The sequence below is a fragment of the Simochromis diagramma genome, unplaced genomic scaffold (genome assembly GCF_900408965.1).
Source record: "Simochromis diagramma unplaced genomic scaffold, fSimDia1.1 OVJJ01000150.1, whole genome shotgun sequence".
Classification (NCBI taxonomy): Eukaryota; Metazoa; Chordata; class Actinopteri; order Cichliformes; family Cichlidae; genus Simochromis; species Simochromis diagramma.
This window is the reverse complement of record NW_024387083.1, coordinates 1,122,281-1,135,295: the sequence shown is the minus strand read 5'-3', so window position 1 is coordinate 1,135,295 and position 13,015 is coordinate 1,122,281. Positions and strand designations below refer to the sequence as shown.

Sequence of the window (13,015 nt, the reverse complement as noted above, 5' to 3'; positions counted from 1 at the left end):
CTTTGGTCAGCTGTAATGTTGTTTTAAAGTGCTTTAGAAATAAAGTGGAAGGTTGGACATTTTAACCCTGTCACAGTCAAACATCAAAAGTGGAAATGGCGGTTTAGCATTCATACAGGTGTGCTTCCTGTTATTGAACAAACCAATCAAGCAACAACACAGGTAGAGTACAAGTGCGCTGAGGACCTGATGAACGCTTGTTCTCACACTGAAGTGACACCGAAGTACCAAAAGATTTGCGGGGATGTTTTTAGCACAGCTGTGCCACGATGCCGTGTGCTGCGGGGGAGTAAGAATGGAGTGAATAGTCCAAGTGTGAGCCATATTTCAAAGCTTGTAGGGAAGTGCCATGAAGTGCTTCACACCACATTTCATACACTGACACAACACAGCGCTGGGTGAACTATTTGAATTACTACAAGGTTGCCTTATCTCACCACAGCTGTTACCAGCAGCATTTTGTTTCTGCCTACGCCTTCTTTTTCTTTAGTTTCCCAGGTTAAAGAAGTTTCTTGCACACTGACAGAGCCTCACTGGGTTAGGTGTTGCAAAGATACATAAGATGCGCGAGATATTCTTTGAAAGAGCCTAAAAATCTAAAAATGTCTAAAACTATATCAGGACATCTCTACCCTGAAGGAGTCTGTGCTAGAAGAAGAAATCGTTGCATCAGTTTCATTGAGACTGGGAGATGTACATTTTCAGGGTGTTTTTCAAACGGACCAGCATTAGAATAAAATGAAATGGAGTCTAACTTTTGGTCTTTTACTAAAGAAGGCCAAACAAGGGAAGAAAAATAAGCCCTTTCATCTATTTAAACAGGAACATGGCTGTGTGTTAGTTGTTCAACACTTGTATAAATACACTGTAACAAATTCCTGTAAAAACTGCAGCAGGATTTTACAGTAAGCAGGCTGTATTTCAAAAATCCAGTAGTATTGTGTAAACAGCAAAGCATTCTGGGAGCTGGTGGAAGTTTATTTGACTGTTACATCAAATGTACTGACTATACTTGCATTACAATTTCCCAATCACTGCTGGAATCAGAATTACTCAATCTCAGATATAGACAAGCCACCAAAGCAACATCCATATGTGTTATTTACATGTTTATTTTTTTAATCTGTGAAGAAAGTGGCGGTCGCCTCTGTTACAGTTAAATTTCAGTCGATGCTAAACGGTTACCACTGACCCGTCCCATCTCATGTTTCCTCATGTTATATGTAGATAATAGGTTCAAATGTTGCTCTGTGCCAAGCTGACTGAGGCTATAGAGAGAAATAAGGGTTGTTATTACTAACTGTAGTTCAGAATAATGGCAATTTTTGTTCTGCTATTTATTTCCTAAAAGTATTTGTAGTATGATACATGAATATATTTGCAAAAGCTTGTGTGCCACCTCTTTTGGGCACACACTGCTGCCACTAATCGAGTGCAATTCTGTGGGAAACAGAATTAGGACCAAATTATTAAAGAGAGTCTGTTAATATGTCTTTACATCTAAAATTTATAAATGAAATAAAAATTCTTTATTTCCAGAAATTGTTTGTTTTACAACACATTTGGGACATTTGCACAATTAGCTTGTACTCATCTCTAGATATGAATAACAGGTATTTTTTTTTCTGTCAAATATATTATAATTTTGCAAAATAACTTACTGCAGAAATTACACTATTACTGTAAAAACTTCAAGCATCAGGAGAAAGCATCAGTAAAATAATCAAGTATCTTCTTGTAAAAACAAAAAACCTTTGGGCCACTCTTCTTTACAATATTGCGTCAGTTCATTGGGGTTTGCAGTCATTCATGTATGCACAGCTCTTATAAGTTCCCACCCCAGCATTTCCACAATGACCTTAAACCCCAGCAAGGTTTAAAGTCCTGTTTTGTAAAAGGCCTTTAACATTTAACCTGCTAACTGAGTCCTGTAGAGTCTGAGGCGTAGCTCTTGGGGTTTTGGCAGTTACTACAGGCATTGCACGGTCTGGCCTTGGAGTGCATTTGCTGGGACATCCACTCCTGGGAAGACTGCCAACTATCTTGAATCATTTGTGAATAATCATTCTCACTGCTGAATGATGGACTTCAAACGGTTTCGACGTGACTTTATAACCCTCCCCTGATTGATGTGAAGCTGATGTCTTTCCTTGTTGGTATTGCATTAACACTGACCCAATTGTTCCAGACCTGCAAACTGACAAAACTTCTCCTTTCGTAGAGGTGCATTCACTTTCAGGTGATCAATTAATCAGGTGTATTTGATTAGCAGCACCTGGCTCTTTCTCCATTTCCACAGGTTTTACAGCTTTTCCAATCTTCCTGCTGATCATCACACACCTGTTCCTGAGCCCTCCTCAAAGCCACTACTTATGGAGCTGCTGAGCTTCAGTCTTCGCTGTATTGTTGAATAGCTCACAGTTAGAGTGACTCTGGCTTCCATGCTTCTTGTCTGGCTCTGTAATCTGTTTGGAAGACTTTCTGTTATCTTCTGTGTGCAGACACCTGCAGAGAAACCCCTCCGAAAAAGCAGGGGGCAAACTGAGCCTGGGAGAGCTCCTGTGGAGAGACTTGGGGAGGACACTCACGCACACTCAGGAAGCGGGATCATCACTACTGTGGACTTTGTGTTGGACTATTGTTGCACTGTTCCCTTGTAAATAAACTCACTGTGTTATTGAAGAGAGACTGTGTCTGTCCTGACACGATTTTGACATTCAGCTATGTGAGCGTGAAGGTAGCATGAAGGGGTTATCCCAGGTGTGACAGAACCAGAAGCCAAACAAGACCCCAAAAAGGTCGGCAATCAAACCTTTTACGTTCAAGTTCACACCTAGAGCCAATTTAGAATCAACAATTAACCAATTGGGAAAGTCAGGAGCCTCTCTACACTCTGCATATTCTGCATTTGTTCAGCATACCCTGGAGAACAGTGAGGGTTATAGACTGCAAGACAAAGGGATCATGGACTGAATCTCAAATGAGGAGGTTTGTGTTTCTTATTAACTTTCTTATTCTTGCCATGACCAAAGATCATTTAAAAAGACATTACGGTAGCTTATTTTGTATGCAGCAACATGCTTTAAATGTTCTCACAGCATCTGCTTCATTAACAGGACTTGCTGTGCAAATAAATTCCTATTAACATACACAGACTAATATAATGCCCAGTGTTGTCCAACAAGGCTAATGTGTTTTCTATGTCTAAGTTACCAAAATAAGGGAGGCTCTGCTTGTTATAATTATACAATTATATGCTCTTCTGCAGCAGGAGGGCCAGATGCCCAACACGACACTGAATAGAACTGCTGATCAAATGTAAATAAAAACAGCTTTCACTGTTTGACATTTCTGCAAGACCTTTCAGGAAAATGGTTGCTAACAGAGAAGAGGTGTGCTGGAGCAATATTAATCATCATATTCAGCCTCTGGTGCTTTCTTTGATGTCAGCAGGAAAACAAGCCAGGGTCTGGTGTGTTACTGCAATGTTCACTCTTGTTATCAAAAGATTGTAGCCTGATGCACACTCAAGCACTCTGATAGAACCCTTAAACTCTGCGAAAAACACGGCTGTATGTCTGAACATGCCAGCTTTTCTTTTTTAATGATTCCAGAAACACTTCACTAACAAGTGTAAAACATAGACTTCAAAGTACTTGTTGTTTCTTGTTATTCTCAAGCACATTTTTCACAAATGCACCACTTTCCTGTTATTTTCTGCAATGCAGTTATCCAGGATGGATACAAAGGGAAATGGGACTGATAGATGAGGACTTCTTTTCTCCTCAAATCTGGCTCTGTTCCACTAGCAAGTATGTGATTTCAGAGGAAACAGAACTGAATCACCCTGAGTGTGGTGGTGCCTGATTGACAAACTGTTTGAATTACCTCTGCAGACACCCTACATCAACATAGGTTAGCATGGGGTATTACACCTCAGCATCACGATGGGTTTCCTCATGTGTTTAATAAGACTTGATGGATGTTCAGAAGCACAGCGCTTGAATAAATCATGACTCCTTTGGTACTCTCAATGGGTAAATCAGAAAAAGCATGGCTTATCATTTATTTATGTATTCTTGTTTTTTCTGCAATAAGCATCATATTGCAGCCTGCAAAGTATAATTCATGTAACTACTTTACAAAGTTGTCGGTAGCTTCATTTCCATTGTTGTATGATCATTTTTTATATGGTGATTATAGTTTGTATAAAGTCTGAAGCAACTCAAGCTTTTAAATAAAACAAGTGACAAGAGAAAGAAAATTTCAGATTTAAATTCATAAACAAAGTCTGGGCATTATCCACACAAGGTAACACCAAACCAAAGTATCATACAAAGAAAAGAAACATTTAAATTGTACAACTTCCTCTAAATGATTCAATAACATTTGTGATTTAAACCCTTAAAGCTTGAAATATAAAATAATTGCCATAAAATTCTAGTTACCATCTGACAAATTAGTTAAAAATAATAATTCAATTTTATTTTCCATATTTGTATCGTGTTTGCTACATCTGGCTTTTTTGTAACAATTGCTTAAAAATGTACTGTGCAATTTATTTCAATTTTTAATGGGGGAAAAAATCACAACAATGATGTAGATGCCTCAAAAACTCACAAAAAAACTGTATGTGTCAAATATGATACACTAGGCGTTAAGGGGTTATTCAGTTACATATATTAGAAACACTTCGTGTGCTGAGCTCCTTTTGCTTTTTTGATCCACATCCTGCTGAGAAGACATCCAGGAAAAGGTGAGTACTGCTAATATTAACCATATGCCTGCAAATAATCATAAAGTCTGCACAGTTCTGATCAGGTGTGACGAGCAGTCCCCCCTCTGCTTCTTCGCCTTTAATAAACTGTCATTTAAACAATACTCCCAAAATATCAGACTCAATAAACCCAATGAAGAAAACAAGTTAGCTTTTATTTTCTTCAGCTTTTTAATGTCAATCCTCAATAAACTAATAAAAATATAGATAAAAAAGAGTGGTACCAATGTTCTCATCAGACTCACAGAAGCAAGTGCTTCATTCTTATATACATATTTATTTCATTTAATTATGCACTTATTCCTATTGGAAAGCCTTGAAATGAAGCATACCAAACAGAATATACTTCCCCAAATGTTAAATTATTCCTGAAAAGTTTTTCATTAAAGTTGTAATTTATTCCAAGCACTTTTTTTTATCAGCACATCTTAAAGAACCAGCTTTAAAAAGACTTTGAGCCAATGTGCTGTGCTCAGAGTCTCATGCTCACCTGTTGCTGCAATATTGGAGTGAAAATGACTTCCAAACAAATTCCTGCTCCACACCAGTGTGTTACATGAAAGGTGGAACAATATAGCTCTAATACTGAAGGAGTCACAAAGTGATGGCTTTTTATGACTCTGACATTTTCACACCTTCACAAGGCATTGCTTTCATTATAGTTGGGTTTGTTCATCAAATTTTATTATTTTTTGACATTTTTCCAGTTTTAAACCCTTGAAACATACCAATAGAAGCTTTTCCCAAAATGTCACTTGGAGCGAACAATATTATACAAGCTCATTTCAAAAGACTAGGTTTACTATATAGACTTACACCCAGATCCTGCACACTTGATATTATAACGCTGCATTAAAACCAGATGATATCCAGCCCCGTGTCAGTGTGTCACATCAAACAGACGTGGAATAATACAGCTCTGAAAGTTCACCTGCCAGGGGGACGATCAGGGTGCAAAAAAACGTGTCTTTTATTCCTCTTTTTGCAATCCACGTGTCATTTGTTATAATAAATAGCATGGCATTACATCAATTTCCTAATAGCTACAAAGACACACTTGTGCTCTGATACAGAGCATAATAAAACAGGGTGCATCAAAAGGCTGTTTGAGGCCAGGAGGTGGACAAAACTCATCATAACAAGGGTAATTGCTGCTGTTGCTGGGGCAGAAATTTCGGGGGAGGTTAACTCTCCTGTGGCTATAGCTGCTTTTGAAATTTATGAAATTGCGCCAGTGTAAATCAAAAGGGAGGTGGGCACACGCAGGAGCCCCTAACTTCCATCACAAGATCATGTGCTCTCAGCATCGAAATCATCCCATCTGCCACATTTGCACTGACACATTTATAGAAATCTATGCGGGCTGAGTGCATGTTAGCCACTCTCCTCCATCTCTTTAGCTTGAAGGTGATGACTAATGCCACTGGCAAGATAGCGAGTGAGCAACAGCGTGCAATTCTTTTCTGAAGGCACTTCTAGTCAGTGAAAGTGGGTGTGAGGATACATGCACAACTATACCACATTGTGTTCATGAACAATCCATTGTGCAGCATAGCAGTGGCTCTGTTTGGCTCAATGCCATTTTCATACTGAGCTACAAATACACCTATTGATGGAAAACATGGAATTACAGGCCGCTGGAAGAGGACACAGCCGTCTGATTTTTCTCTCTGTCATTTTGAATTTCCTACTGTTTCTTTTCAACCTCAATGGGATTATTTTCCACCACTTTTTGTGGTCCCTTTGTGACCAATTTATTTACACTAACATTACGTTTACAGCGTTAACGTCGACATTTAATGGAGTCTGAGCAAAGCAGGACGTGAGCTTCGCAAAGGTTGGCACAGCAAGAGTTACAAGTATTGGCAGTTCTGTCTGAATCCTCCATTCACAGGAGTTAGAGTAGAGAAAATAACATATTTTTGCAAAAACATCACGCTGCCCTCTGCAGCCCCTGCAGATTCTCTCATTCTGGGTCAGCCTGACCTTGAGCCCCTGCTGGAGTGGACCCGGTGCTCTCTCTCTGTCTATCCATATTACTCTTCAAGCATCATTTCATCTAGTTGGCTGTTGAGAATTTGTTTGCTGATAAGTCCCTTCCTGAAATGACCCCCTCCTTCAACCCAGTAACCCGATGCTCCTTAGCCTTGGAGATTCACTCACCCTCATGTTACCTTATGCAGTAAAAACACTACTTTGATTTGTATGTGCTTTCCTGTTCACCGGATCTGTGTGACAAAAGTCTTGCAATTAAAATCTGAAGTTCATTCTAAAGCTTGATAATCTGTGAATTCATTTAGGGCCCCTCCAGTGTTATTACACCGGTTTATGTAATTAAGTCCCTCCGGAGACTTTAACTGAAATTTAAATTCAAAATGCTGCTCTTAGGAGGTGAGACGCGCAGGAGCAGAAAAACACTCACTAGCGGTGCCACGCAGTTTTGTCATCAGGGCTATAACCACAGTCAAAGGTAATCTGTCAGTAGTGTTGACAGTAAATAGGCTGCCTTGAGATTTCATTATGAAGTGTGTGTGTAAGGAATTACCATTTAAATGAGATGTAATGACAGCTTTATCCCACTCTGCTGGGTTTTGGGGTGTTTTTTTGTTTGTTTGTTTTTTGATACTGAATACAGCTACCAATACCTGGAACACCAGTTTGACCAGTTTGTTAGGTACACCTGTTCAACTTCCTCTTTGACACAAATACCTAATCAGCCAATCACATTGCAGCAACTCATTGAAGTTAGAAATATAAATATGGTCTGCTGGAGTTCAAACTGAGCATCGGAATGAGGAAGAAAGGTGTTCAAGTGACTTTGAGTGTGGCATTTGTGAACGCACAATGGGTCAAACTCTGATTGCAGGAGAAACAGGAAACAGAGGCTAAAGTTTAGGCATGCTCACCAAAAACGTTTCCTGTTCTGATGGGGCTGGGTCACAATTTGATTTAAACAGTATGAAAGGAAGAATCCATCCTGCCCCGGATCAAAGTTTTAGTGGTTTGGGAGAGAACTCCACAGCCCGCCTGAGTATTGTTGCTGATCATGTCCATACCTTTATGACCACGGTGTGACGATCATCTGATGGCTGTTTCCAGGAAAATAACACACAATGTCAAAAAAGCTCAGATCATCACAAATCGGTTTCTTGAACTTGTACTGAACTCAAATAGCCTCTGCAGTCACCTTTGTTATGTGTTAGAATGGGGTATTCACATCATGTCGAGATGGACCAAAACCTCTGAGTGAATTTAGCTCTGAAGACAAGAGAGGGTGTACCTAATAAAGAGTCCACCAAGTATATATTATCATAATCATTTACTCTTTTACTTTTTTTATATTACTTCATTACTTTGTTTCCTATGCCATCGAGGATCAAAACAATAAAGATGTTTTGTTACAGTTTCTGTTAATTTCAGCTGCAGTTTGGCTGAATAAATCTCATCAAAACTAACATTTTACTTCTGATGTTTCACTACTGATAATTAGATGATGTTTCAAACCATTGAAGTGAGAAACTGAAAATGAAATCCACATTTCACTCACCCTTATATTTAGAGAATCGCAAGATCTGTTTAAAAGAAAAAAAAGCTGCAATCAAGATGTCCTGTCTGATTTTACGGTGCAAAATGCGAGCCTTTGAAGACAAAAATCCATCACACACTGACAAATTCACACACACATTTTATTATTGATTAGAGTAAAACAAACCCACCCACTGGGTGAGACAAGAGCTTTCACAGTAGGCACAGTAAACACAGTTTTCCAGTAGCAGGTAAGAGTTACAGTTACAGTAAGACAGGCTGCACACGGCAACAGCCAATTCACAGTGAGAGTCTCCAAAGCCAGCGTGGAAACAAATGCCTCCAAAAAAAAAGTCACACAGTCACCAAGGTACAGCAGAATGACATTTGGAGATGCATGAATAATGACATTCAAGCACACACAAAGAGAAGATCAGTACTAAGTCTGCAAATCCTTTGTCTTTGCCAGTGAAGGCGTGCAGTCTGTCCTCGGTGATTGCATGAGAGGAGTAGCTCATCCTCCAAGTGTTACTAGAGGGGTTTTTTGCATACTGTCTCATTAGTGCATAATCTGCCCTCAGCCGTGTGTGCTATTCTTTAATGGTGCAGCTGGCTTGAACTTTAAAATGTGTTAAATGTGCTCACATGCTTTTTCTTCTCCACCACAACATTGATAAACTTACAGTGCACACCACAAAACAGTGACAAATCTGCACTTTTCTGCTACCACGATGTAGTAATTTAAGACACATTAAGTACAACGCAGCTGTGTGATGAAGTTGGCTTTACATCAAACCTTTACACAGATACCATACTGATAAATCAAGAATAGTTTAAACAAAGTCAGATTTTTTTTTAAATGGCACATGTCAGCTGCAAGTTGCCTATTGTTCCTTTTTTCATTCTCATTCTTTAAAAATATGACGACTAGAGTTGATACATTAATTCCTCACAACAAACATAAACACGTCTCCAAACTTCACCGGTAATATCACCACTTGGTACATTAACGCAGTGTGTGTGTGGCATAGAAATTCCTCCTCTTGTCACATGTTGATGTGAACAGCGGGTGCTTTCCGAGGAGGGAAAGAAAAAAGAGAGACATCTGTACTGGCAGATGGCTCGTTGCTGGGGGTGGCAGTTAGCAGTGGTCGGGGTGGCCAGATAACTGTCAATCTCAGTGCACAGCCACGGTGACGGGCAGCATGTTTTGGAGCAGTTCCCGTGATGACTGCGAGCGGGATGGATGAGAGCTCTCTGGCGCAACCCTCAAACTCAAGCCTTCAGCCTGAGCAGGGGCGACTCTGAAGCCTCTGTGGGGTGGCCGAATAGCTACAATGAACTGCCTCTTGAATGTTTCGCTCAACACAATGTAGATGAAAGGGTTGATGCAGCTGTTGGCATAGCCCAGGCTGATGGCGATGTTGTAGACATACAGGAAAGCAAAGCTGGGCCGCTGTACTCCCAGGTGGGCCAGCTGGAGGATATAATAAGGGGCCCAGCATAAGAAGAAGGCCAGGCAAATGGCCACTGCCACGCGGGTCACCTTTCTTGTACGCACCCTGAGGCTGCGCTGGGGTAGTGGAGCAACTGTGGCTGACATATTTTGAAGAATCTTGAAGAAGACACTGCAAATGACCTACTAAAGGAAGAGCAAAGCCCAAGAAGAACTGGTACAGGGTGAACCAGTATGTATCTGTGGCCGGGTTTGGGAGCAGGAGGGCGCAGCCGACCGAGCCGTCCTTGAGACCCATGAGTCCAGTGTACATCCAGACCGGAGTAATGGAGACCAGAGAAAACACCCACACCAGCGCCACTGCCGCCCCTGCCACAAAGGGGGTTCGAACGTGTTTGAAGCGGATGGGGTGGACTGTTGCCAAGTAGCGGTCCAGAGTCATGACAGTCAGAATGTACGTGCTGACGATCTGGCTGTTGGAATCAAGCGCTGTGATGACAGTGCACATGGTGCCACCGAAGCACCAGGAGCCATTGCCCACGAGCTGGTGAATGAGAAAAGGCATGCCAAGGAGAAAGAGGAGGTCTGCGATGGACAAGCTGAAGATAAATATGTCTGGCACTGATGGATGAGAGCAGAACTTGGTCTTCTTCACAATGGTGTAAATGAGAATGCAGTTCCCAGTGATCCCAAAGAAACAAATAACACCAAAGATGCTGGGCATGAGCACATTGTTGTACTGCTCATGATCTGGTAGAAAGGACAAAAACAGAATGTTCTCCATCAGCTTTCTTTCCTTATAACTTTTTTTCATTCATTTGTTTTCAAAGTCTCAATAACTACTTTTTGCATGAAAATGAACAACATAATATTTCATCTCTGGTGATAAATCTCTATGCATGTGCCCAATTCAACAGAAAAACGAGAAGAAGAAAAGCTTACCTTTTTCCAGATTGTCAGGTGAGCTGAGGTACGAAGAAGATGAATTCATAATGTAGTCCTCCATCCAATCTCGAAGAATAATACGAATATACTCTAAAATAACTTATATATCAGTTTAAGGCAAAGAAGATAGATGAGCTTGAGAAAATACGCATATTTTAAATATACATATACATACAAAAATCCAGCTTAAACTGTTGCTTTATGGCTTTGATAGCAGAGGTTCAGCCGCGCGCGCATGTTTTTGTCGTCCAAGACACTTCAGCAGGCACGCGACAGATAAAACGCGCGCGCTCGCGTCAGCTCTGAGTCTGGTATTTGGCAACAGCGAGATAAAGTACTCCGCAACTCGGAGACCCTTAAAAAAATCATCATTCTTATTTCTAAGTTTGTGTCGTCACCCACTGAACAGCTGTGAGCTATACTTTCCGCCGCCAGTGTGAGTAATACTGGAAGTCATTCTTGAGTGAATACCTAATGGACGATATCCTCGCTTCATTCCACCTTATTTTCTTTTAAAAAGCGTTAGCCGTCCGACCAAATAGCTTTATCATTCACCATGCCGTTATGATGGAGGTCACACGATAGGTTATCTGTTATAAACAGTCTAATTAATTGTCCAACTGAACAGTGTCACTCTCCATATTGTTTGCTGTGTAATATTTGGAAAAGATATGCACATTTCTTATCTCAGCTGTGCGGTATTAACATATGGCTAAGTACTTCTGGTAGCAACCCTTGCGTGGTTAAAGACAGAAAGAACCCATTTTTGTTTATTCCCACTAGGTGGCAGCATTGTCAAGGTTTTAATACCTCTGCTGTCAAAGGCCAGGATTAAAAGCAGATGTGCAAGAAATGAAAACAGGAAAACAGAAGACCAAATATTCCAGCAATTAGCCAAGTAAAGCTTTATGAGATGGCGTTTATACATATCGTATTTTATGGCCGAAGCCATATGGATCCTTGAACATAATATTGAGAAATTTGCATTCCTGCGTTCTCTAATGTGTCCTACTTTAACCTAGTAGACTAATTTATTACACTGCAGCTAAAATGCATGAATCTGTGTTCTTAATTTCCCATTTCAGACTGAATCAGATGGACATAAATGCATCTAAGTGAGAAATGTGTTATGTATGTGGCTATAGTTAACAGTGATAGTAGTTAATTGTAGTTTGTAGGATAATGATAGATATGGGTGACAGTTTTGTGGCAAGGGGGAACGAACTAGGGTGTGGCGTTGGTAAATGTTTAGTTTACAGTGAACATGTTCACTTCTCTGCCTTTACATATTTGGCAGTCCTTTTGTCTTGTCAGATATGGTGTTGACAATCAGGTAGGCGGTTTAAAGTAAACTAGAAGATGACCAAGCTATAAGGTTAAGCCAGGACACACAGCTGAAAATCTCAATGAAAGTTTGTGAATGAATTAATGCATAGCCATCCTGCAGCTTGCCTGTGACTGAAAGAGAGACTCGAGACAACATGAGACAACATCACAAGTTTTCAGGGCCATAAAGGTCATTCACTCATTGGAGCAGGTTATGTTCAAGATAACAGATCAACACTTACAAATCCAAAGCCTACTAACCAATCAGGTCTCTCTGAGTTGACAGTGAGATGGTCTCAAATTTCTAGCTTTCCATTAGGATCAATAATAAGGGACTTTATCGCTTGTTTTATTTTTTTGCTGCCTGCAAGCTTTTTATAACCAATCAATTCTACATGAGAGTCCTAAAGTATTGCAGGCTTGTTGACCTTAAATGCCTTCTATTCACCACAATTATGATTTTTTTGGCATCTCACGATCATTAGACACCACAAGATTTTAGCTCAAAGAATAAGGATAAACATATGACAAGATATGATGATGATGATAAATCTTTATCCCGTTTTGGGAGTATTCGTTTGTTACACAACTGAGATGGTGAATAAGAATATATTAATGATAATGATAATATTATCTGGTAGATGCCTCTCTGTCAGATATATTGTGATAGCATGTGGCAGTGGAGCTGAATCAGTGTTAGAGAAGGTGGTCATCATTTTTGCTGCATACATTGAAGGATCTCAGCTTCAACAGGAAAGAGCCATCGGAAATGGAGACAGCAGAGTCTCCTGTAGAGCTACTATACCGTCACCAAATCAGACAAAGCTCTGCCTAATCTCACAAACTGCAGCCTGGCTATCATGTAGTCACATGGATTCCTTGTGGACAAGTTTACTGACATTTCCTATAGCTTTTCTTTCAGTAGAAGCAGCTGAATCCATTAAGTCCAATCTGTTCACAGGTAGTGATGTTAGTGATAATACTGG

General features: G+C 40.2%; 1 protein-coding gene across 1 annotated transcript; it reads right to left on the bottom strand.

Annotated features, from left to right (window-relative positions):
• Window positions 1-8,449: 8,449 nt before the first annotated feature.
• mchr1b (melanin-concentrating hormone receptor 1b) lies at window positions 8,450-12,063 on the bottom strand. The gene is given in 3 exon segments (XM_040045808.1): window positions 8,450-9,941; window positions 9,943-10,508; window positions 10,701-12,063. Coding segments are annotated over 3 exon segments (1,092 nt in total). The 5' UTR covers window positions 10,765-12,063; the 3' UTR covers window positions 8,450-9,479.
• Window positions 12,064-13,015: the final 952 nt, after the last annotated feature.